The sequence below is a fragment of the Argopecten irradians genome, chromosome 12 (assembly GCF_041381155.1).
Source record: "Argopecten irradians isolate NY chromosome 12, Ai_NY, whole genome shotgun sequence".
NCBI lineage: Eukaryota > Metazoa > Mollusca > Bivalvia > Pectinida > Pectinidae > Argopecten > Argopecten irradians.
The window spans coordinates 41403489-41431452 of NC_091145.1; the positions used below are offsets into that span (position 1 = coordinate 41403489).

Here is a 27964-nt window from a genome sequence, read left to right on the forward strand (position 1 = left end):
ACTCATATCAACAGATGTATGGTACTCAAACAAGTACATCAATAACCCTACAGTACTCATATACACACTCATATCAACAGATGTATGGTACTCAAACAAGTACATCAATAACCCTACAGTACTCATATACACACTCATATCAACAGATGTATGGTACTCAAACAAGTACATCAATAACCCTACAGTACTCATATACACACTCTCATATCAAACAGATGTAGGGTACTCAAACAAGTACATCAATAACCCTACAGTACTCGTATACACACTCATATCAACAGATGTATGGTACACTCAAACAAGTACATCAATAACCCTACAGTACTCATATACACACTCATATCAACAGATGTATGGTACTCAAACAAGTACATCAATAACCCTACAGTACTCATATACACACTCATATCAACAGATGTATGGTACTCAAACAAGTACATCAATAACCCTAACAGTACTCATATACACACTCATATCAACAGATGTATGGTACTCAAACAAGTACATCAATAACCCTACAGTACTCATATACACACTCATATCAACAGATGTATGGTACTCAAACAAGTACATCAATAACCCTACAGTACTCATATACACACACCATATCAACAGATGTATGGTACTCAAACAAGTACATCAATAACCCTACAGTACTCATATACACACTCATATCAACAGATGTATGGTACTCAAACAAGTACATCAATAACCCTACAGTACTCATATACACACTCATATCAACAGATGTATGGTACTCAAACAAGTACATCAATAACCCTACAGTACTCATATACACACTCATATCAACAGATGTATGGGTAACTCAAACAAGTACATCAATAACCCTACAGTACTCATATACAACACACTCATATCAACAGATGTATGGTACTCAAAACAAGTACATCAATAACCCTACAGTACTTGTATACACAGTTATATACATATGTAAGGTACTCAAACAAGTAGAACAACCCACACCCACACATCAACACAAAATCAACAGATGTATGGTACTCAACCCCCAAACAATACCCTACAGTACTCATATACACACTCATATCAACAGATGTAAGGTACTCAAACAAGTACATCAATAACCCTATACAGTACTCATATAAACACACTCATATCAACAGATTTATGGTACTCAAACAAGTAACATCAATAACCCTACAGTACTCTCGTATACACACTCATATCAACAGATGTATAGGTACTCAAACAAGTACATCAATAACCCTAACAGTACTCGTATACACACTCATATCAACAGATGTATGGTACTCAAACAAGTACATCAATAACCCTACAGTACTTGTATACACACTTCATATCAACAGATGTATGTACTCAAACAAGTACATCATAACACAGTACTCATATACACTCATATGATGGAAACTCAAACAAGTACATCAATACCTACAGTAACTCTAAACACACTCATATCAACAGATGTATGGTACTCAAACAAGTACATCAATAACCCTACAGTACACATATACACACTCATATCAACAGATGTATGGTACTCAAACAAGTACATCAATAACCCTACAGTACTCATATACACACTCATATCAACAGATGTTATGGTACTCCAAACAAGTTACATCAATAACCCTACAGTACTCATATACACACTCATATCAACAGATGTATGGTACTCAAACAAGTACATCAATAACCCTACAGTACTCATATACACACTCATATCAAACAGATGTATGGTACTCAAACAAGTACATCAATAACCCTACAGTACTCATATACACACTCATATCAACAGATGTATGGTACTCACAACAAGTACATCAATAACCCTACAGTACTCATATACACACTCATATCAACAGATGTAATGGTTGAACTCAAACAAGTACAATCAATAACCCTACAGAACTCATATACACACTCATGATCATAACAGATGTATCAAACAAGTACATCAAACAATTACATCAATAGCCCTACACATCATATACACACAGATTGTATGTACTATCATATACACACTCATATCAATACACAAACAACCCTACAGTACACACTCATATAAACAGATGAAATGTGGTACTCAAACAGTATAACCCTACAGTACACGCGTACAGGTACTCAAACAAGTACATCAATAAGCCCTATAGTACTCGTATACAGATGTACTCATATCAACAGGATGTACTATGGTACATCAAACAAGTACATCAATAACCCTACAGTTACTCTCATATACACACATCATATCAAACAATGTATGGTATGTACAAGTACATCAAGTTAAACCCTATTACAGTACTCATATACACAATATCATACAACATGATGTATCCAAACAAGTACTCAATAAACTAAGTACTCGTATACACCCAACAGACAGTATATCACACACAGACTATATCAACAGATGTACTGGTACTCAAACAAGTACATCAATAACCCTACAGTACTCATATACACACTCATATCAACAGATGTATGGTACTCAAACAAGTACATCAATAACCCAGGTACATATACACAACAGATGTATGGTACTCAAACAGAAGTACATCAATACACCCTACAGTCATAAACATACAACTCATAGATGTATGGGTACTCAAAACAAGTGTACATCAATAACCCAACAGTACTCACATACCCCTCATATCAACATATGTATGGTACTTCAAACAAGATACATCTAATAACCCTACAGTATATAACACACTCATATCAACCAGATGTATGGTAACTCAAACAAGTACATCAATAAACCCTACAGTACTCGTATATACAATCACTCATATCAACAGATGTGTACTGGTTACTCCAAAAAAAAACAAGTACATCATTAACCCCTACAGTACTCGATATACACACTCATATCAACAGATGTAGGGTACTCAAACAATTACATCAATAACCCTACAGTACTCATATACACACTTCATATCAATCAGATGTAGTGGTACTCAAACAAGTACACTTCATAACCCTACAGTACCATATCAATCAACACAGTACTCATATCAACAGATGTATGGTACTCAAACAAGTACATCAATAACCCTACAGTACTCATATACACACTCATATCAACAGATGTATGGTACTCAAACAAGTACATCAATAACCCTACAGTACTCATATACACACTCATATCAACAGATGTATGGTACTCAAACAAGTACATCAATAACCCTACAGTACTCGTATACACAGTTATATCAACAGATGTATGGTACTCAAACAAGTACATCCAAAACTGTATGGTACTCGTATACTCTAGCACACCAAATAGATGTATGGAAGTTATATTACAATGTACCTTGTACATAATAAATGCATTGTACTCACATACACAAGTACAATGATGAAGACATGATTGCCATGAACACAAACAACAATACAACCTCTTACCAATACCTTAAACACAACTGCAGCACCCTATCTACCAAAAATAGGTTTGTAAAATTAGCAAGAATATGAATTCCCTGGTACAAAATAAAATTAAGCAGTCAAACTTTGTTATATATATGCAAGGTGATAAATATGTTGCATAAAGAAATACAGCGTAACTCCACTGACCGACTTTGTTAAAGAAATAAATAAGATGAAACTAGTAAAATACCTCTTAAGTCTGGGACATTAGTTTTATGGTATCTGATATTCATAGTTATATGACAACATATAGGAGATATTATGCTTTTGAAAAATGGATGGAAAATTATAAACTAGGGAAGATAAATGTTGCATATTACAGAGAGAGATGAATGGGAATTTTTAGTGGAGATAGAGTGATAATATTAGAGCTTCATAAAGAGATAGATAATATTAGAACTACATAAAGAGATAGATGGGATATTTCAGTGGAGATAGAGTTAGGATATTAGAACTTTATGAAGAGATAGATGGGATGTTTCAGTGGAGATAGAGTTAGGATATTAGAACTTCATAAAGAGATAGATGGGATATTTCAGTGGAGATAGAGTTAGGATATTAGAACTTTATGAAGAGAGCTAGACTGATGGGATATTTCAGTGAAGATAGAGTTAGAATATTAAAACTTTATGAAGAGAGCTAGACTGATGGGATATTTCAGTGAAGATATAGAGTTAAGATATTAGAACTTTATGAAGAGATAGATGGGATATTTCAGTGAAGATATAGAGTTAAGATATTAGAACTTTATGAAGAGAGCTAGACTGATGGGATATTTCAGTGAAGATATAGAGTTAAGATTTTAGAACTTTATGAAGAGAGCTAGACTGATGGGATATTAGATCTTTATGAAGAGATAGATGATTGGATATTTCAGTGGAGATAGAGTTAGGATATTAGAACTTTATGAAGAGAGCTAGACTGATGGGATATTTCAGTGAAGATAGAGTTAAGATATTAGAACTTCATAAAGAGATAGATGTGGTATTTCAGGAAATATTCTATTTGAAATACATTTCGTGGTTCAGCGTTCTCAGAGATGAAGGATAAAATTGACCAATAAACAAGGACATAGTCATTCAGATCCCCCGCCAATGGAGATATCAAAGATGAAGTAAGTTTGATTGTGGAGACTTATGTGTATGAAAAAAAACAGGAAAAAGGAAGTTGAGCTAAAGAAAGATGGAGTATAATTCAAGTAGAGCGGGGCTGCAATTGTTGAATCAGGTATACAGCCTTGACATTTATATTAGACTATATACACAAAGATGGGTGGAGTTTTGCAAAGTAACATTTACCATTTACCATGATATTTTCAGCAATGTTTCCATGGTAATGGAAAAAGTAAAAAAAATGAAAACCTAAAAATAGCAAAAGGCACTACTAGACCATAAGAACAATGTGTCTATGAAGTTTCATGGAAATATCTCTGCTGGTTTTAGAGTCGTGCTCCGGAAACGATTCTTACACAAAAATCTGCCATTTTCAGCAATGTTTCCATGGTTACAGAAAAAAGTACAAAAAGTGAAAACCTAAAAATAGCAAAAGGCACTACTAGACCATAAGACCAATGTGTCTATGAAGTTTCATGGAAATATCTCTGCTGGTTTTAGAGTTGTGCTCCGGAAACGATTCTTACACAAAAATCTGCCATTTTCAGCAATGTTTCCATGGTTACAGAAAAAAGTACAAAAAGTGAAAACCTTAAAATAGCAAAAGGCACTACTAGACCATAAGACCAATGTGTGTATGAAGTTTCATGGAAATATCTCTTCTGGTTTTAGAGTTATGCTCCGGAAACGAACCTGGTACAAAAATATGATATTTTCAGCAATGTTTCCATGGTTACGGAAAATATGCAAAAAATGAAAACCTAAAAATAGCAAAAGGCACTACTAGACCATAAGACCAATGTGTGTATGAAGTTTCGTGGAAATATCTCTACTGGTTTTAGAGTTATGCTCCAGAAACCATTTGTACGGACGGACGGACGGACGGAACCCATTTGTATATCCCCCGCCAACTTCGTGTGGGGGATAATAACCAAACAAAAATACCAATAATCAAAATAAAAGTGCAAATAATTAATTATTTAAAGAATGACATAATTGATTTGTCAGTTGTTTCACACATGCACGTTTTGAGTCCCTTTTTTCATAACATGAACTGACTTTTAAAGTTGTCTAAATTCATTTCTATTCCGCAAAATGTATAATACAGTTACAATCACAATATATTTACATACTTGGTACTTTTACACTTAGTCTATATCTATCGAGATCTTTTATTGGAAATTGAGATAAAAAAAAATTTATGGTGGAAATGATTTCATCAGATGTTTTCTCAGTTCAGACAAAGTTGTGTAAATGGCTGAAACTTTACAATACTTATTTGCATAAATACTAATAAATATGAGGTAATCTGTTCATGGTTGAATGACAGTGAGAAATGGACTAGATTCACAGTAAAATTAAAAAGTAAATAGATCTATATAGTCAAGAAAAGAAAACTTCATTTTGGCATGGTTAAATTTTCTTAATGTATTCAATTTCTCAATGTAAACAGAAATGTATGTTTAAACTTTTCTAGATGTTTTTGACATTTGCTAAAATAAACTATTTCACTACACCTCATGTTAGACTCATAACAATTGTGCACATTTGGATGATCAAGGTAATGAAACAAAGAAGGCATTCATGGCATTCTTTTTAAGAGATGGATTCCTGTCTCTGGCATTTACATCCTTTTTATAAAAATAATAAATACAATGATATGACACTTTGGCATAGGTCACCAATTGGCAGTATTGTGGCTGTATGAATATATTAAAACATGTGTGTCGTCAAAATATTTTCATCTTGTGCATTTTAAGAATTTTTCCAAGCCTTTGTTTCGCTGTAGCTTGTCCCTTTCGAGGCTTTTTAGCTGTAATGTAAAAAAAATACACATTTACTTTTTTGCTGTAATGTAAAAAAAAATACACGTTTACTTTTTGCTGTGCATTTGAGTTGTACTGAAATGGAACAGCACATAATGTTAATGTTGTATGATGATTTTACAGGCATCATTTAACAGTGGTGTCAGCTAAACAAGCTTTTGTGGTATCAAAACGTCTCGTAGTATAGGTCAAAGAAGTAATATATCAACTGTTGTATTCCAGATAACACGACATCCTTACAAACATATATCTGTATGATACCATTTACTAACATTACAAATATAAAGATTCCAACAGCATGGACAAAAATATTGCCAAACTTTTCAGTCTGCCCTTTATCTTCACACTTGCAATTTAGTATCAACATAAATTTCCTATAACATAATACTCTTATTCTCATGGGTTCTTCATATTATTCACTTCACTGAACACTCGGTCAACTTGTTGTTACTTCATGCAGACATTTTTTTTTATCTTTTCAGCCATTTCAACGGTTTAATACCCAAATTTTAGATCTCTAGATTTAGCCCTCAGTCTCCGCTTGTCGATTAGTTTATATATAACAATTAGATCTTTAGATTTAGCATTCAGTCTGTCCTCGTCGATGGGTTTATACATAACTCTTAGATCTCTAGATTTGCATTCAGTCTCTCCTCGTCGATGGGTTATACATAACTCTTAGATCTCTAGAATTCGAATTCAGTCTCTCCTCGTCGATGGGTTTATACATAACTCTTAGATCTCTAGATTTAGCATTCAGTCTCTCCTCGTCGATGGGTTTATACATAACTCTTAGATCTCTAGATTTAGCATTCAGTCTCTCCTCGTCGATGGGTTTATACATAACTCTTAGATCTCTAGATTTAGCATTCAGTCTCTCCTTGTCGATGGGTTTATACATAACTCTTAGATCTCTAGATTTAGCATTCAATCTGTCCTCGTCGATGGGTTTATACATAACTCTTAGATATCTAGATTTAGCATTCAGTCTCTCCTCGTCGATGGGTTTATACATAAATCTTAGATCTCTAGATTTAGCCATCAGTCTTCGCTCAGCGATGGGTTTATACATAACTCTTAGATATCTAGATTTAGCATTCAGTCTCTCCTCGTCGATGGGTTTATACATAAATCTTAGATCTCTAGATTTAGCCATCAGTCTTCGCTCAGCGATGGGTTTATACATAAATCTTAGATCTCTAGATTTAGCCATCAGTCTTCGCTCAGCGATGGGTTTATACATAACTCTTAGATCTCTAGATTTAGCCTTCAGTCACTGCTTGTCGATGTGCTTATTGCATTTTTCATTATCTGATATCATCATAAGTGCTTCCTTTGTCTTCTTGTGTTTTCTATTGTTAATTGTGACTGTGGTGGGTTATCTGATATCATCATAAGTGCTTCCTTTGTCTTCTTGTGTTTTCTATTGTTAATTGTGACTGTGGTGGGTTTTTTGTGTGTCTTGATAAAGGGGCAGACTGAAAATTCATCAAATTTTTGTCCATACTGTTGGAATAACTTTTCCTGATATCTTATAAACATTTATATTAATAATGCTGAAATCAGATGAACATACAATACATTACAGTCCAAGGGGCCGCGGTGGCCGAGTGGTTAAGATGTACCGACATATTACCACATGCCCTCCACCTCTGGGTCGCGAGTTCGAATCCCATATGGGGCAGTTGCCAGGTACTGACCGCTGGTCGGTGGTTTTTCTCCAGGTACTCCGGCTTTCCTCCACCAACAAACCTGGCACGTCCTTAAATGACCCTGGCTGTTAATAGGACGTTAAACTAATCAAACCAAAACATTACAGTCCCAGTATATTTGACCACTGATTTCAGCATTTGATGGGACATGTTAACTTACGTTTAGTTGGACTATCTGGGGTAGGATTGGCTGGCCGGGAGGTTAGGCTGGGACGGAATGCTGAACCTTTGGAGAACAGATTTAAAATGTGTTACTAACTACTATTTCACGCTTTAGATTTAATTGTAACTACAATATCATGTCAAATACCTACTAGAATACATATGATAAAGATAGACACTATTTTTCCATACATCAAGGATATATTGATATAATTTGTAACAGTAATGTAAAATATAGCCTTATGATGCATTACAAAAATATATTTTCGATTTATTGTGGAAAAACTTTATACCTGGTGCTGATGAGGACAGAGATAGGCCTGCTGAAGTGCTCTGACCTTCACCTTCTGAGAAACTTTCTGACTTTGTTCTCTTCTTTGGACGTCTTGGTTTCTTATAAAGAAAACAAATACAGTGCAATATAAATCTGATGGGATATCCTTTCTCAACAACAATACAAATCTGATGAGATATCCTTTATCAACAACAATACAAATCTGATGAGGTATTCTGTCTCAACAACAATACAAATCTGATGAGATATCCTGTCTCAACAACAATACAAATCTGATGAGATATCCTGTCTCAACAACAATACAAATCTGATGAGATATCCTGTCTCAACAACAGATATCTGATGATATCTGTCTCAACAACAATACAAATCTGATGAGATATCCTGTCTCAACAACAATACAAATCTGATGAGATATCCTGTCTCAACAACAATACAAATCTGATGAGATATCCTGTCTCAACAACAATACAAATCTGATGAGATATCCTTTCTCAACAACAATACAAATCTGATGAGATATCCTTTATCAACAACAATACAAATCTGATGAGGTATTCTGTCTCAACAACAATACAAATCTGATGAGATATCCTGTCTCAACAACAATACAAATCTGATGAGATATCCTTTATCAACAACAATACAAATCTGATGAGGTATTCTGTCTCAACAACAATACAAATCTGATGAGATATCCTGTCTCAACAACAATACAAATCTGATGAGATATCCTTTATCAACCCAATACAAATCTGATGAGGTATTCTGTCTCAACAACAATACAAATCTGATGAGATATCCTGTCTCAACAACAATACAAATCTGATGAGATATCCTTTACAACAATACAAATCTGATGGTATCCTGTTCAACAACAATACAAATCTGATGAGTATCTGTCTCAACAACAATACAAATCTGAGATCTGTCAACACATACAAAGATGATCCTGTCTCAACAACTCAAGATGAGATACTTAACAACAATACAAATCTGATGAGATATCCTGTTCAACACAATACAAATCTGATGAGATATCCTGTCTCAACAACAATACAAATCTGATGAGATATCCTGTCTCAACAACAATACAAATCTGATGAGATATCCTGTCTCAACAACAATACAAATCTGATGAGATATCCTGTCTCAACAACAATACAAATCTGATGAGAGTGGCTGCCATTAAGATTATAAATAGAGCTTTCCTTACCAGAGAAGCAGCAGGCTTTGCTGCAGTAGCTGCCATTACTTGCTCCATGGCCTCTTTCTTTACTCCTTCACGATGTGGACGGTCTCCTTTAGGTATCGTGACCTGGACACGAGCTGAAATATATAACATGTGTACATCACCAGCTGGAAAGGGGAGTAAGGACAGTCTGGACTAGTTACATATCATTCATTCATCTGAAGACAGAAGCTCCTTATTACTGTTATACTGGTACACATATTATTGGTACATGTATTATTGTTACATAGATTACAAACAGCTTAATATATATGAGCATTTAAATTTGCAAAAATTAATTGCTACAAAAATGCTTCAATTACCAATCAAATAAACTTTTTAAACTGAAAATTGCAAAGCAAAATCGTTGTGAAAAAAAATGTTACAAATAAAAAATGTGAAATTAAGACACAGGGAAAAACCAGTAGATTTACAGTACAAAGTTTGAAAGACAAATAGTTTGTTTTACTTTACAATGGTTACTGTTCATATTGATAGTTATAATGTACCTTTTGGATTCCAGGTGTCATCTTTACTTCCTTTACTTTGAGCTTTAAATATCTGCTCTGCTTCTTCATCTGACAAATCCAGTGTGGGATAAACTGTTTATAGGAACAATCGTGAATGTTATAAAGTGGCTTCTGACGTAGAAACTGTGTATACAATCACTTATACAAATATCTCTAAAATAAACATTACTTTGATCTGCCCCTTATCTTGCCTAGCTGGTAGGCAGTTTTATTGTTTGTATCAATATGTGAAACAAACTTGCTTTTTATAGAATTATATTTTTGGATTCCATGATCAATGTACAAACATTTACATCACCATTTTTCTTGTTCAGGAGTAAATCCCCATTATGATAGTATTCCATGCTTAAAATATATCTTAGCTATTGATATACAATGTCCTGTTAGGAAGTCTGTATATAAATAGTTTTCATACAATGTCCTATTACGAAGTCTGTATATAAATAGTTTTAATACAATGTCCTGTTAGGAAGTCTGTATATAAATAGTTTTCATACAATGTCCTATTACGAAGTCTGTATATAAATAGTTTTCATACAATGTCCTGTATATTAGTTTTCATACAATGGAAGTCTGTATATAAATAGTTTTCATACAATGTACAATGTCCTGTTAGGAAGTCTGTATATAAATAGTTTTAATACAATGTCCTGTTAGGAAGTCTGTATATAAATAGTTTTAATACAATGCCCTGTTAGGAAGTCTGTATATAAATAGTTTTAATACAATGTCCTGTTACAAAGTCTGTATTTAACTAGTTTTAATACATAATGCCCTGTTTTAATACAATGTCCTGTTATGAAGTCTGTATTTAAATAGTTTTAATACAATGTCCTGTTATGAAGTCTATATTTAAATAGTTTTAATACAATGCATGTTAATTGTTTTTGACTTTGAATATTTGAAAATGATTTAGATTCTTGTTTGTCACAATGTAACGAGTTTAACAAAGCTTTTGACAAAGTAAAATAAATATCTCCAATGGATACAGTTAGTAAATCAATACAATGTATTTCGTCTTAGCTTTTTTGAAATCATGTATTTGTAGTATTTAACATTTTGTTGGGGAATTACAGGGGCAGAAAAAGGATCCTTCCCTACCTAGAGAGTAGGACCAGGAAATCTCAGCCCGCGGAGGAGATCATGACAGCCTAACCCGAGGCTTACGGTAGTGAATCTCCACCTGGGGTAAGAGAATTCCTTGTCCTACCCTCAATGTAAGAAAAGATCCTTCCTGTAATATTCTGGAACAACTCTTACCAAATTCCTCGTCTTTGTAGCAGGAATCAAGCTTTTCCTCCTCTTCCATTGCTAGTTGTGACCGCTGCTGCAGGCGAATAGTTCGTCGTCCTCTACCTTTAGAGAACAACTCCATGCCACCCATCTGACTCATCGACAACATGCCCTGGATGGCATCCCTCATACTAGGGGATGGAGCTCTCCTGTTAAGATAAAGGATCATTTATCATTCTGTATCAAAATTATTGGCTTAAAACCCTACCAAGTACCTCACACAAAAAGTATCCTTGTAAGCATTCACTTGTAACATGAAAGCTTGGGAGTTAACAATAATAAGTTTATGTATAGAATAAATCATATATTTATGTAATGATTGTTTTATATATGTATGTGTTGATAAAGTAAAATGCTAAATGCTAAATTAAGAGTAGATAACACACCCTATATCATCATCCACCTTGAAGTCGGTCTCTGTGCCATACCCGCTAGCCTCCAGTATGTCTGCTATACTGCCGTTAAGTCCTCCTCGTATCGTCGGTAAGTTGGCGCGGTTGGCCTGGTCCTCTCCCTGACTCTCCGAGTCACTCTGACTAGCAGTAAGGTCTGACTCCTGACTACTCTCCTGACTTGTAGAAGATTCCGGTGGAGCCGATTTTCCAAGGACTAATAAAACCAAGCAAATTCATGGAATTTATATCCTTTGCTTTTCTTAATAAAAGGTCCATCCGCCAAATAAGGACCAATGAAAGTGCTGATCAAAGTTGGCCAAGGCCCTGAGACATCTACCCATGTTACCAAGTCTCGAGAAAATCTGGTAATATTTGCGAGAGTTATTGAACAGAAACAGATGAAAATGGCATTTTTCGTTAATCAAAGGGATATAATCCAGCCAAACAGTGTCAAATTAAAGTTCCGATCAAAACTGACCAAGGCCCTGAGACATTTAACCATGTTACCAAGTTTCGAGAAAATCCGGTAATATTTGCGAGAGTTATTGAAAGGTAACAAAAGAAAATAGCATTTCTGTTAATCAAAGGGCCATAACTCAGCCAAATAGGGTCCAATCAAAGTCCTGATCTTACTTTGCCAACATTTAACCATGGTAACAAGTTTCGAGAAAATCCAGTAATATTTGTGAGAGTTATTAAACAGAAACAGCCAAAAATGCTGTTTTTTGTTAATCAAAGGGCAATAACTCCACCAATGAAAAAGCCGAGCGAAATCATGCGAGCCTTTGGCACATTTAACCATGTGACCAAGTAACAAAAATATTGCTTAAGATTTGTGGCAGTTATTGCGTTACAGACAGACAGAAGGACGGAGAGACCCAAATTAATACCCCTCGTGGAAGCAGGGGATATTTAAAACAGAGAATATAACTCAATATCAGTAGTTCTAGATATTTTCTCAAACTCATGTTCAATTGACACATACAAAATGTAAAACTGAATACAAAATGATAAAATCTTTTTACGCTTGATCATCATCAAAGGACATGCTAAATTGTCTACACAGTTCCATCCTAGCCTGACAACACAAGGTGTTCACTTTTATCTTTGTCTGTGAAAAACTTCAAAATTATGAAAACCTTAACCAAATAGAGAATACATTACTAACAGGATAACTTTAACTTGAGTGATCCTGGCTTCAGTGTCGAGGCTGACTTGGAACCCTTTGCTGCTGCTTTCTTTCCTCGTTGTGGATTTTCGTCCACCACTAAATTATCAGTATCACTGTCTGCTTCCTCTCCTCCAACCAGTGGCTCAAACTTCCCACCAACTTTCCTACTTTTTCCTTTCTTGACATCACTATGATAGTAATAACACAGAAATGATCAAATAACAAAGTTTAAATAACAGACAAACTTGTCTAAATCTACAATACAGTTTTATAGTAGAAGAAATAGCAAAAATGTTAAAACACACAAATTTAAGGATTTTATTGCCGGAAATTAGAAATTATACTCAGACCCTGAACCTTACTTGATTCGCCCCATCCTACTTTTGAAAGCTTCCATCTACAAGCTGGAAGATCTTCTGAGAAGACATCTCAAGAGAGCAAATCAAGTAGACCATGGGTAAAATAACAGCAATGGCAAGAAAACATTAACAGAAGGCCACTCAATTATGTCTCTATCAATCATTTCCTTTAGACAAATCATATTTTTTTATTTAAATGTATATATCTCTTTTTATTGATCATGATTATTTTTAAGAGAATGGACCCTTTAGTGTTTAGAATGATGTTTTGATAGAACTGTTCCCTGTAATTACCTGACAATTTTTCCATTGGACACTTTAAGTTTTAATCCTTTAGCTATAGCTTTGGAATCCAGCGGCGACTCTATCACTATTCCATCAGGTGGTACGTTCTCCTGTTTTAGAGGCATATCGGTCATTTCAAACTTAAGGGAACCCTTTTTGTCCTGTTTGAGGGCTGGATCAATGTATGCTCCTGCCTTAGGAATTCTAACTTTCAGTGACCCAGGTAGAGAATCGTCATCATCATCCTGTATAAATCAAAATTTACATATGTACAAAAACACTCTTCATTTCCAAATATAAACAGCATACTTTCTATTATTATACCTGAAATTTTTATAACTGTGTCTGTGTTAAATTGAAACAAATAACATTGCTGTGAAATGAAACATCCTATTTCACAGGGGGGGAACGTCCTATTTCACAGGGGGGGGGGGGGGGAGCATGCTCCCATGGTAACTGCCCATCTTACAACAATGACAGAAGAAACATGTGTTATCTGATGTGGAGGTTTAGTACCATCAAATGTTATATTTCTCTCAGACAAACCCTTAGGAAATATTACACCTTCGGGTAAATAAACCTCCATATCACCTTGCCACAAATGCATAATAAAAATATCCAAATTTGAAGTTATCTTAACATCATTTTACTCACTGGAAATTCGTAAATGTTTTTTTTCTGTTCGTTCTGCATCTCCAGCAGTTTTTCCTGAGTGTGCTGGTGGAGCAGATCTAAGTTGACCATCTGTTTGGGAGGTACATTCTTTTTCTTCTTTTTTGTCTTCACATTTTTCTCATGTTTCTCCTTTGGCTTTTCAATTTTCTGTTTTTCAATTTTTAATTTCACTGGACTGCCTTTTGTCTGTTAAACGAAATAATTCTCTCCATAAAGCCTTCTTCAGCATCTCATCTATGGTATATTACTTTTAACTCTTTCTGTACTGTTATTCTAAACTTGGTTCAAGACTAAATGCTGTCATGCAAGCTACATAATGTGAAAAATATGACGGTTTGTTTTCTGATGAGATTGAAATTCTGCCAAAATAATGAGGATAAATGGGAACCAATGTATGTTGATAACTGAGGAAGGTGTTTTGTGATTTTTATTTTACAACTTATCTGCTGAACACAGCTTATTATAAAAGAGATAGCTTCAACTACTTCTGTACACAACAACGGTATGGGAAGAGTTACCTGATAATTGATAATGATGAGAATGATAAAAGTAAGTACATTCCATATAGAAGTATATGATCCTGTCATGACTGTAAATGTCTATACAAAAGTCTTAATTCAGAGTAAAACGTTCTGCTGAATATCCTAGTGTTCATGTTTTGCTTTTGTAAAAAAATATTTACTGAATTTTTTCTCCAGAAAGTTGGACATTCTGTGCAAGAAAAGCAACAATGGAATGATAACACAAACTTACTGTTGTATCAAATCTTTTACAAGCCTTGGCTAAGTCTTTTAACAGTCTGCCATACTGTATTGTCTCTGGAACATCGTGCTTGGCATCTTTTACAAACTGAAACAGATATTGAATCACAATATAGTAAAGATCTATAACGGAATTTGTTTAAAATTTTAAAGGTAAATACATAAATAATTGATTTTGTTTAAGGTAGACTATCTTAACTGAATTTAAAATGTTGTTACAAAACTTTCGAACAAAATTATGTGATATATTATTCTACATTATCTGTATAAAGAAACAATTAATTCCTATCATAGATAATTGATACAGAAGAAATCAGATTTACTTGATATATACTACTGTGATCGTATAGAAAACAGAATTCTGTACAATAACTAACCAGAAACTCAACACACTCTGTAACAACAACAAACGTAAACGTGGTAACAAGGTAACGTTGATACAGTGTCAATGATAGGTAAAAATAATTAGTTGTGCAGGAGCTTGGCAGATAGTGCTAGATATATACGACTAGGAGCATATTGTTTATAGTAAAGCCATACAAGGCTGTAGAGTCTGTGTCCACTGTGTAATATACCTCTGCTTTATTTTCATAGCCTTTATACTATATTTGCATTGGTTTACATAAGCGAGAATCGGAGTGTTAAACCAAATCCCCGCCTCCATCCAGCTCCCCCCAACTTCACAAAAAACTTTATGCAGCACAAATAATGTCCAATGAAATGACAAATGACTGACACTTTTGCTTGCTTAAAAATGGATACAAAAAAGTATACCATTATGTATTTTTCACCACTAGCTAACATTAATTATAATTTATAGCTAACATTAATTATTATTTAACTAATAATGTCAGAAAGAGCCTGGTCTACCCACTAAATTGGTCCTTAGTCATAATAAATCCAGCCTTTTTCCGAAATGTATTTACACTGTGTATTTTGATTTTAAAATTTGTGACCATGACCACAGACGTTTTCAAAAATAGTATCATTGTGCTTAGTGGTCCTGTATACTAGTTTTCACTGAAATTATATATCAGAGGATTTTGAGATTTCGCAGCTATTAATTATTTATAAGAGAACAGTTATGTTTTATTTGTGAACCCACTCAAAAACATTTTCATTATATTCATCAACCAACAACACCTTTCACTGAAATCATTTTGATTTAAAAAATTTGATCTCTGTAGGGCCAATGAGGCCATCTTGAATTTCTAGTAGTATAATCATGGTATTTAGTACAAAACCCCCGAAAATTACGAAATTTTCTTTGAAATCAAGACAGGAGTCATCTACATATTATCAGCTATTATCATAAGCAATTCTTTGGAAATCAGTTGTTGGTGGACGGACAGACAAACAGATGGACACTGATATAACAACAGGCCTCACATATCCCATGGCTGTGATAAGATAGAAAAAGTGATCAAAACTGTAGCTACTTGTAATGGATGTAAAAACTGAATCTCTGTCCTATGATCTAACTGTAGATATAATGCTAATTGTTTATCACAGACTCAAGCTTCTAATCATTAGTGACTGTCTGTAAGTGTCTAGTCAGCAGTTTAGTGAAGCTTCCATACATAGCAAAGTATTCTACAGCTTGCCACAGAGCTAGAATAAAGGGGTTATGGAACATGCAGCACTTTATGTACCGAAATACTCTGTACGTTCTGTGACAATCACAAGACACGGACATCATCATATCTGTAAATGTGGTCACATTACATTTACACCATGATCATGTCATTGTGTACACGATGATCACATGATATTACCATCAGGATCATGTGACATTTGATATCCTGATCATGTGATGAGGAAGGTATATTGTTTCTACAGGTCACAAGCATCAACAAGACAAAAGATGGATACAAAACTACAAAAAGAACTTTCAAAACACCAGCCCACTGGAGAAATAGTAAATGCAGAGAAGAAATGATAAAACTCACTAGATGCAGGTTGTTCAACTGTTGTGAACGAACCAGTCATCCAACATTTCCACAGCAAGAAAATAGAGAAGATATTCATGTGTCAGTCAAACATATCAACCATAAGCCTATCTGTATACTGGGATATTTTCTACTGCAAACTCAACAACTCTCTCTTTGAGAAGTATAACATAGGATTCTTGTTTGTTTCTTAATCCAGCAGTGAAAATAGCCCCGTAAACAGATGCATTAATGTGTGGCCAGATCAATAGAGGGCTCAAAAACACTGTTCATTATCAGATAATTAACTCAAATTAAAATTAACAATCAATATTTATCAAAAATTAATTCCACTTGAATGCAGTAATGAAGAACCTATCAGATGCTCTTCCCTGAGTTTGTTAATAGTTGATTAATATGGACATATTTATCTGCATCACAATAGATGTTCTGCTCTACTTTAGAGTGAAAAGTCAGTTACTCTTTTTACGCATTTAAATATCACCATTATTTCTCATCAAAAGGTTGTCAAAATTTATGATCTATTCATCCCACAAATAAAAATGTAACTATCTTCACTTTACAAAAGTTATGTTTACAATCATGAATTTAAAACAATATATACATTTCGTGTTTCAATTAATCTAAAACTGATGAGGGATAAAATATTTACCAAATGAATTTATTTAAAAGTATATGTTTTTTGCTTTTTTTCTTTTTATTTATTCAACACTCAATAAAATATATATAGAAATTCTAATTAAGACATATACAGTGTCTTAAGACCATTTGATAGAAGGCTTACATCTTTGCGCTGTGTCCAGGACTTGAGGTGGGATGCTAAAGCCTTGCCTCCATTGAGGACGTGTACAGGGGGTTTCGTTTTTTCATCATCATAGTCTAGAAATGAAAAATAAAAATATCAGTCACAAATCACAAGTCTTTAACATATACAAATAAAAACAGAAAACAGCAATGTTTTTATTTCTCTAGGTTTTTCACATTCAAATCAATACAAAATTACATCAATTTACAGCAAACAACGACCAAAATAATCTATATTGGCTACATCCCCAGCTTTAGCATTTAGTCTAGTAAAATCTGTAAAAGCTTACAAAGGCCACTTTCTCTGAATCTCAAATGGTCGATACCACCTGTATATAAAGGCCACCTGGCTATAAAGACCAATTTTCTTTAAGGCGGTATTCATAGACAGGTTTGATTATACCATTATTTCTTATATAATTTATAGGTTACTAGTAATATAGCACATGTTATATCAAACTGTACTTGATTGACAGCTCAAGTCTATTTATCACATAATTAGCCAGCCATGTCATAAATACTGTAAGACACATGCGTAATAACAATGTCACCGGTAGTTTTGACATCATTTATTATGACATCGCATGATTGTCTCAGTAGACGGAAAAATCACATCCGAGCCGGATTTCTACTATTTTGTATATGTTAGCTGTAGTCTATATATAACATACATTACCTTTCAGAATGTCTAACCCTAACTGTAGTCTATATATAACATACATTACCTTTCAGGATGTCTAACCCTAACTGTAGTCTATATATAACATACATTACCTTTCAGGATGTCTAACCCTAACTGTAGTCTATATATAAGATACATTACCTTTCAGGATGTCTAACCCTAACTGTAGTCTATATATAACATACATTACCTTTCAGGATGTCTAACCCTAACTGTAGTCTATATATAACATACATTACCTTTCAGGATGTCTAACCCTAACTGTAGTCTATATATAACATACATTACCTTTCAGGATGTCTAACCCTAACTGTAGTCTATATATAACATACATTACCTTTCAGGATGTCTCCTAACCCTAACTGTAGTCTATATATAACATACATTACCTTTCAGGATGTCTAACCCTAACTGTAGTCTATATATAACATACATTACCTTTCAGGATGTCTAACCCTAACTGTAGTCTATATATAACATACATTACCTTTCAGGATGTCTAACCCTAACTGTAGTCTATATATATAACATACATTACCTTTCAGGATGTCTAACCCTAACTGTAGTCTATATATAACATACATTACCTTTCAGGATGTCTAACCCTAACTGTAGTCTATATATAACATACATTACCTTTCAGGATGTCTAACCCTAACTGTAGTCTATATATAACATACATTACCTTTCAGGATGTCTAACCCTAACTGTAGTCTATATATAACATACATTACCTTTCAGGATGTCTAACCTAACTGTAGCTTATACATATATAGATAACATACATTACCTTTCAGGATGTCTAACCCTAACTGTAGTCTATATATAACATACATTACCTTTCAGGATGTCTAACCCTAACTGTAGTCTATATATAACATACATTACCTTTCAGGATGTCTAACCCTAACTGTAGTCTATATATAACATACATTACCTTTCAGGATGTCTAACCCTAGCTGTAGTCTATATATAACATACATTACCTTTCAGGATGTCTAACCCTAACTGTAGTCTATATATAACATACATTACCTTTCAGGATGTCTAACCCTAACTGTAGTCTATATATAACATACATTACCTTTAGGATGTCTAACCATAACTGTAGCCTATATATAACATACATTACCTTTCAGGATGTCTAACCCTAACTGTAGTCTATATATAACATACATTACCTTTCAGGATGTCTAACCATAACTGTAGCCTATATATAACATACATTACCTTTCAGGATGTCTAACCCTAACTGTAGTCTATATATAACATACATTACCTTTCAGGATGTCTAACCCTAACTGTAGTCTATATATAACATACATTACCTTTCAGGATGTCTAACCCTAACTGTAGTCTATATATAACATACATTACCTTTCAGGATGTCTAACCCTAACTGTAGTCTATATATAACATACATTACCTTTCAGGATGTCTAACCCTAGCTGTAGTCTATATATAACATACATTACCTTTCAGGATGTCTAACCCTAACTGTAGTCTATATATAACATACATTACCTTTCAGGATGTCTAACCCTAGCTGTAGTCTATATATAACATACATTACCTTTCAGGATGTCTAACCCTAACTGTAGTCTATATATAACATACATTACCTTTCAGGATGTCTAACCCTAGCTGTAGTCTATATATAACATACATTACCTTTCAGGATGTCTAACCCTAACTGTAGTCTATATATAACATACATTACCTTTCAGGATGTCTAACCCTACTGATCTCTCTAACTGTAGTCTATATATAACATACATTACCTTTCAGGATGTCTAACCCTAACTGTAGTCTATATATAACATACATTACCTTTCAGGATGTCTAACCCTAACTGTAGTCTATATATAACATACATTACCTTTCAGGATGTCTAACCCTAACTGTAGTCTATATATAACATACATTACCTTTCAAAAGGATGTCTAACCCTAACTGTAGTCTATATATAACATACATTACCTTTCAGGATGTCTAACCCTAACTGTAGTCTATATATAACATACATTACCTTTCAGGATGTCTAACCCTAACTGTAGTCTATATATAACATACATTACCTTTCAGGATGTCTAACCCTAACTGTAGTCTATATATATAACATACATTACCTTTCAGGATGTCTAACCCTAACTGTAGTCTATATATAACATACATTACCTTTCAGGATGTCTAACCCTAGCTGTAGTCTATATATAACATACATTACCTTTCAGGATGTCTAACCCTAACTGTAGTCTATATATAACATACATTACCTTTCAGGATGTCTAACCCTAACTGTAGTCTATATATAACATACATTACCTTTCAGGATGTCTAACCCTAGCTGTAGTCTATATATAACATACATTACCTTTCAGGATGTCTAACCCTAGCTGTAGTCTATATATAACATACATTACCTTTCAGGATGTCTAACCCTAACTGTAGTCTATATATAAGATACATTACCTTTCAGGATGTCTAACCCTAACTGTAGTCTATATATAACATACATTACCTTTCAAAAGGATGTCTAACCCTAACTGTAGTCTATATATAACATACATTACCTTTCAGGATGTCCAGTATGTGTTTGGCTGCATACCAGTTGGTTGTTTCAAAGCTTGGGAAAAGATACTTGGCTGGTGTCTTCACACGCTTCTCTATTTCATACACTCTGTTCACAGACAGAAGTTTTCAAAGCTATCAATTTATCTAGACGACATTTTACACAAAATATTCACAGAAAATTTAGTAAACTTCATTTCTTACATACACAAGTTAATCATATTTATATTTACATTAAATAATATCATATATATATGTAATAAAGTAAACTTCATTTCTTATATATACAAGTTAATCAATTTATATTTACACCCAGTAATATTCTATGTTTATTTAATTGGAAATGACTCACTATCAAACCATAAGCAATATTTTAATTTGAAAGTGTGTTATGACATGCTCAGTAAGATGCCTGCAATAATATTGTATATCATATGATAACAATTTGAGAACAATACCGCTGATTCGTAATTGTAAATGGACAGAAGGTAAGACAGACAATCTGATTATTATTTGTATAAAAGACTTACTGAAGCTGAAGAGGTATGTTGTGATCATGTAAGAAGTTGCCTCCGAACACAAGGGAATCGATGGGTGTGAATACCGCGTGGATCCAGCCGGTGGGAATAAAAAGGGTCTGCCCTTGTTTCACAACACATTTATAACATGTGTCCACCTGATCACCGAAGAATGTTTCACTCTGAGTCGACGAAGACAACCAGCTCTCATACAGGGACAAGTTGGCCTGGGATGGCCGGATCAGGTAGAACACTTTCTCTCCCTGAAATCATCATGTCTAACATAAACTTCCTGTCAAATCAATAACAATATTATCATGTGCTGATGGGGCTACAAGTCTGCAACGATAACATTCACAAAAATGTGTTTGTCATCACCATTTAAAAGTATTTTTAGTTTACATTGTTTTTGGAGGAACTTAAACATCAAGTCAACAAGAAATATATACACACTGTATTGAAAAGAAATAATAGTGTTTTCTTACAAGTAGACTTGCATTCTATGTCATGTCCGCCAAATAGGCCAAAGCCCTAAAGGTAAAACTATGTAATCACATTGTTATTGGTATCAAAGGCCTAAGGGTAAAACTATAAGATCATATTGTAATCAAGTTTCAAGAAAACTGGTTAACAATACATTTTTGTTACAGAATGTAAAAAGGAGAACCAATTTTTGTAATCAACCTGTCCTGATTCTGCTTAAATCACATTTGCCTGAAGTGGTAATCAAACTTGGTTAAGCCTTAAGGCATTCAATCTGTCATTACCAGACTGAGGGGTCAATACTTACCCGTAAGATATGGTACCTGGCCTTGATTTCTCGAAACAAAAGGGCAGACTTAAGTCAAAACTTAAGTTTTTCTCCTTATGTAACTTATATGAAATTTTTTGACTTTAGTCAGTTTGTGACTTAAGTTTGTTTCGAGAAATTGGGGCCAGACTGAGGGGTCAATACTTACCTGTAAGATATGGTACCAGACTGAGGTGTCAATACTTACCCGTAAGATATGGTACCAGACTGAGGTGTCAATACTTACCCGTAAGATATGGTACCAGACTGAGGTGTCAATACTTACCCGTAAGATATGGTACCAGACTGAGGTGTCAATACTTACCCGTAAGATATGGTACCAGACTGAGGTGTCAATACTTACCCGTAAGATATGGTACCAGACTGAGGTGTCAATACTTACCCGTAAGATATGGTACCAGACAGACTGGGTCAATACTTACCTGTAAGATATGGTACCAGACTGAGGTGTCAATACTTACCCGTAAGATATGGTACCAGACTGAGGTGTCAATACTTACCCGTAAGATTTGGTACCAGTATGAGATGTCAATACTTACCCGTAAGATATGGTACCAGACTGAGGTGTCAATACTTACCTGTAAGATATGGTACCAGACTGAGGTGTCAATACTTACCTGTAAGATATGGTACCAGACTGAGGTGTCAATACTTACCCGTAAGATATGGTACCAGACTGAGGTACCACCAAAGTCTATGTGGAAGTCCGTGAAGCTTTCCCTCACACCCATCAGACAGTATTTCTGGACGGCAGGCTTGGTGTACGTACAGTCATCAGGTAACTGTTCTGGCCAGACATTGGACACCCAGCTCAGTTGTCGCACCAGGGTAGGAGGTATCACAAGTTCTGACAACCTGGTACACATTTACAAGACAGTTATTCAATACAAATTGGGATTGCCTTATTGAGAATACAATTACATTTATATTCAATATGCTTCAGTAAGTCTTTTGGTATTTTGTATTCTGGTGATCGGGTGGTGTAATGGTTAGGCCGCTTGCTTTTCACCTAGCTGGCCGGGGTTTGATCCCCGGCGCGGACGTGAAAAGGTTAGGGGTCATCTGCCCGATCACGTGGGTTTTCTCCGGGCACTCCGGTTTCCTCCCACACTAAGACCCCTCGCACACTTACAACCGGGTCATCGAGAGTGATTTGCATAAGTTGTATAACTTTTTTCGTAATCGATGTAAAAGAAATAAAGTTGATATTTTATATTTTGTATTCAATCTATTTTATGTCTTACAGTGTTATCCACCATTGTGGATAGGTACCGATTGTTACATCATATTGCATGTTTTTGTGATGTAATGTCACATTTTTTCAGGGAAAATGACAAAGTTTTCACTCATAATCAATACCTACCTGCATGGGCAGATAACTCTGTAATATGTAGACGGTCTAGTTCTACTTCAGAATAAATACAATGTCTTTGATTAGAATATACATCTTACTGTGTTTTAGAGAACTCCAGACTGATAACGTTGTAGATTTTGGACCTGTTCGGACTGTTATAATATTCTGTCCATTCTCTCATCAGCATTTTATAGTCCTCCTGTTTGGCGACATCTATTACATCTATCTCCCGCATTGAACCTAAAAAAATTCAAATATTTACACATACATACCTCTCAGAACTCTTTTTTAAATTCACTCATATTCAGTAGTTGAATATCAGGGATTCTTTTCTTGTTTACATATTTTGTGGTTTATCAATCAGTTTGATGTTATAATATTTTGAAGTATGTGAGGTGGTGAACGATTTCATATAATATTACCACTGAAGGAATACTGGCAGCATTTTTTCTTTGTTTTAAATTTAATCCAAATAAAAATACATTGCAATTCCTTATACAATTACAAATTAAACTAAATATTTATAAGTATCATATATTTTTAAGAAGTCATGTAACACTGTACATGTAAACATACCAACAAGATTTTCCACATCCTGAATACTGAACTTTGAAGGCGGTACAACCAAACCCAGACCCTCTTTTTTCTCCACGACGATGGGAACATGAAAACCATTCTGTCTGAGAAACTCTGGTGTTAGTTCGCTGCCATGGCATCTCATCACAGGAATCTCATCAGCACTGAATAAACAATTCATCATATCACTCAACAAGCAGATATATGTGAGTTAACTGAGTTTAAAGTAATTTTGTGTAGCATAAATACAAAATTATCTATTCTATGATAATATTAACCAAAATAAAACCTCCACTATCCTTCTATACATAACTCCATGTCGTCTCAAAACAATATTTTAATGTCCAAGATATGTTTTATTAATCATATGGAAAAGAAGATTCAGTCAGTAGATATCACCCAAAGAATTTCAAATATGACCTGACCTCTTTCCTCATTTCAATCTCACCTTGGAAACATCCTATTTTTGAGCTCTTTTATAAAAACCACTGTTCCTGTTTGTACAGCCTGCAACACAATTGTTGTTAATATGAACATCTTAAAGACAATTGTTGTTAATGTGAACATCTTAAAGACAATTGTTGTTAATGTGAACATCTTAAAGACAATTGTTGTTAATGTGAACATCTTAAAGATAATTGTTGTTAATGTGAACATCTTAAAGACAATTGTTGTTAATGTGAACATCTTAAAGACAATTGTTGTTAATGTGAACATCTTAAAGATAATTGTTGTTAATGTGAACATCTTAAAGACAATTGTTGTTAATGTGAACATCTTAAAGACAATTGTTGTTAATCTGAACATCTTAAAGACAATTGTTGTTAATGTGAACATCTTAAAGACAATTGTTGTTAATGTGAACATCTTAAAGAAATTGTTGTTAATGTGAACATCTAAAAAGAAATTGTTGTTAATGTGAACATCTAAAGAAATTGAACATCTAAGTATGTTTAAGACATAAAAAATTGTTGTTAATGTGAACATCTTAAGAAAATTGAAATCATCTTAAAGAAATTGTTGTTAATTGAACATCTTAAAGACAATTGTTGTTAATTGAACTCTTAAAGAATTGTTGTTAATGTGAACATCTTAAAGACAATTGTTGTTAATGTGAACATCTTAAATGAAATTGTTGTATGTTAAGTGTGTAATGTGAACATCTTAAAGAAATTGTTGTTATTGAACATCTTAAAGACAATTGTTGTTAATGTGAACATCTTAAAGACAATTGTTGTTAATTGAACATCTTAAAAATTGTTGTTAATGTGAACATCTTAAAGAAATTGTTGTTAATGTGAACATCTTAAAGACAATTGTTGTTAATTGAACATCTTAAAGACAAATTGTTGTAATTGAACATCTTAAAGAAATTGTTGTTATTGAATAAATTGTGTTAATTGAACATCTTAAAGAAATATGTTGTTATGTGAACATCTTAAAGAAATTGTTGTTAATGTGAACATCTTAATTGTTAATGTTAACATCTTTGATAGTTTATGTGATTTAAAATGTTGTTATGTGAACATCTTAAAGATAATTGTTGTTAATGTGAACATCTTAAAGACAATTGTTGTTAATGTGAACATCTTAAAGACAATTGTTGTTAATGTGAACATCTTAAAGACAATTGTTGTTAATCTGAACATCTTAAAGATAATTGTTGTTAATCTGAACATCTTAAAGATAAAGATATACAATCTGAACATCTTAAAGATAAAGATATACAATGGCATATGACTTGTCATTATTGTTTTCAGATAACAAGTTTTAATGTTGGTATATCATTATTTTTTCAATAATTTTTTTTTTTACAAAATTATTAAAGCAAATTTTCCATGATTTCACTGATATCTAAAACCAATAACTATACTGGGACCCTACCAGTAGTTGTGAAAGAAGGGTAGTCATAATTTGGGAAAAATTTAATTGTTTGCATCTCATGAAACATTATAATTAATTCCACATAAACAAAACAACACCATCCTGAAGTATTCGTTAGCAACTCCAGATATTCGGAAATCTGGATGCACAGTAGAACATGCACATAATCAAGTCTACTGTTGCGCCACAACTACTGGTACCTTTTCTTCCACATCTTCTTCAGAATAGTCATGCCTGTGCCAGTTACGTCTCTTTTTCACTGGAAAATTAATAAAAAAAATCCTTAAAATATTTAATTAACCTGTTTAAATCAGTACATAAACACTAATAACACTCTGATAAGATGTTTCAATCTAATTACACATAATCAAGTATAAATCACCTAAAACAGAACCTCAAATCTGAAACTAATTAACTAAATTAATTAATTGTCTTGGCTGTAATATAATACCCTACATATTTTATTCATTTTCTATAAGATTTGTTGTAAGCTTATACCACTGACTTACAAACAAGAGGTCCATGCATATGCTGACATTTTGGGCAGTGGTAAATTTCTATGTCTATAGCCTGGTACTCTTGGACACCAACACAACTGAAAACCACAAATGCATGAATATTAATTAATACAAAAGTGTAACCATAGAGTATTGGAACTGACCCACCGACAAACAAAGGAATACAGTCGGAAATATTCAATGCAACTTGATACATTAGTTATTTTGTAGATGTTTAGCTTATAACATGTATTTTTTTTTACTGTGGAATCTTCAATATGCACAAGCTTAGATGTACTACCATCAGAAAATCAGAGGTTAACTCCCCTTATACCAAAATGTAAACAAAGACCAAAACATGTATTTATGGACACTTCTTACAATCAAGAAGATTAATTTGTGATGCAATGTGCACGCAGATAATTTATAATGTCTCCCAACAGCAAATATCTCATGAATGGTGAGTCAGTGCTTCAGATAAGCCAAAGCCGAATCTGTCAAATGAACTTAGGGCCTGTAGTAAGGTTGTGACAACATATATCCTATATGGGGCTTTTCTTTAACGTAACATTGCATTATCATTAATTGGTTATACATAATTTCTTAAATTTAAACACATTTATCGTTGAAACCCTATGGTATTATAATAAATGGCGTCAACATGTCTGCTATACAAGACAGATATTTGACACAAGCCAAAACAGCTGAGTGTCCGGATTTTTTTTTCATTCAGACATTCTGCACAACAAAGGAGCAGTTAAGACTATTTCGTACTGATTGCCTTCATACCTGCCGTGAAACCAGTCTTTGCAAACGTCACATTCGATCATAAATTCGTTTTCATCGTAAGGTTTTCGACAAACACAATATACGGTCTCGTCTTCCGACGCCATGTTGGAAAACTGGGACAAAAGGATGTACGATTACGCATGCGCGAACAACCCGGGAAAACCCACGCTCTGTAAACTGAATTTATACATGTTAAGATTTTGACACGGAACAACCGGTTCGACCGTTTGTTAAAGTCATTAATTTGTTTATCATAATCCTGACGAACCTGCAGTTTTTGCTACAGGCCTGTG

At 33.9% G+C, this 27964-nt stretch overlaps 1 protein-coding gene across 2 annotated transcripts; it reads right to left on the bottom strand.

Annotated features, from left to right (window-relative positions):
* Positions 1-4268: 4268 nt before the first annotated feature.
* Positions 4269-27783, bottom strand: LOC138335860 (lysine-specific demethylase 7B-like). 2 transcript variants are annotated; one of them, XM_069285023.1, is made up of 22 exons: positions 27672-27783; positions 26895-26980; positions 26586-26644; positions 24950-25008; positions 24502-24665; positions 24024-24165; positions 23228-23426; positions 21773-22023; positions 21245-21351; positions 17970-18064; positions 17186-17203; positions 15229-15324; positions 14455-14661; positions 13810-14045; positions 13154-13344; positions 11977-12199; positions 11558-11739; positions 10277-10369; positions 9753-9865; positions 8535-8634; positions 8240-8305; positions 4269-6354 (listed from the first exon to the last, which is right to left on the bottom strand). In XM_069285023.1, exons 1-22 carry the CDS (start codon positions 27773-27775, stop codon positions 6272-6274), a joined length of 2874 nt encoding a protein of 957 aa, XP_069141124.1. In that variant the 5' UTR covers positions 27776-27783; the 3' UTR covers positions 4269-6271. The 2 variants fall into 2 exon arrangements, with proteins under 2 accessions (XP_069141124.1, XP_069141125.1); XM_069285024.1 differs by lacking the exon at positions 17186-17203.
* Positions 27784-27964: the final 181 nt, after the last annotated feature.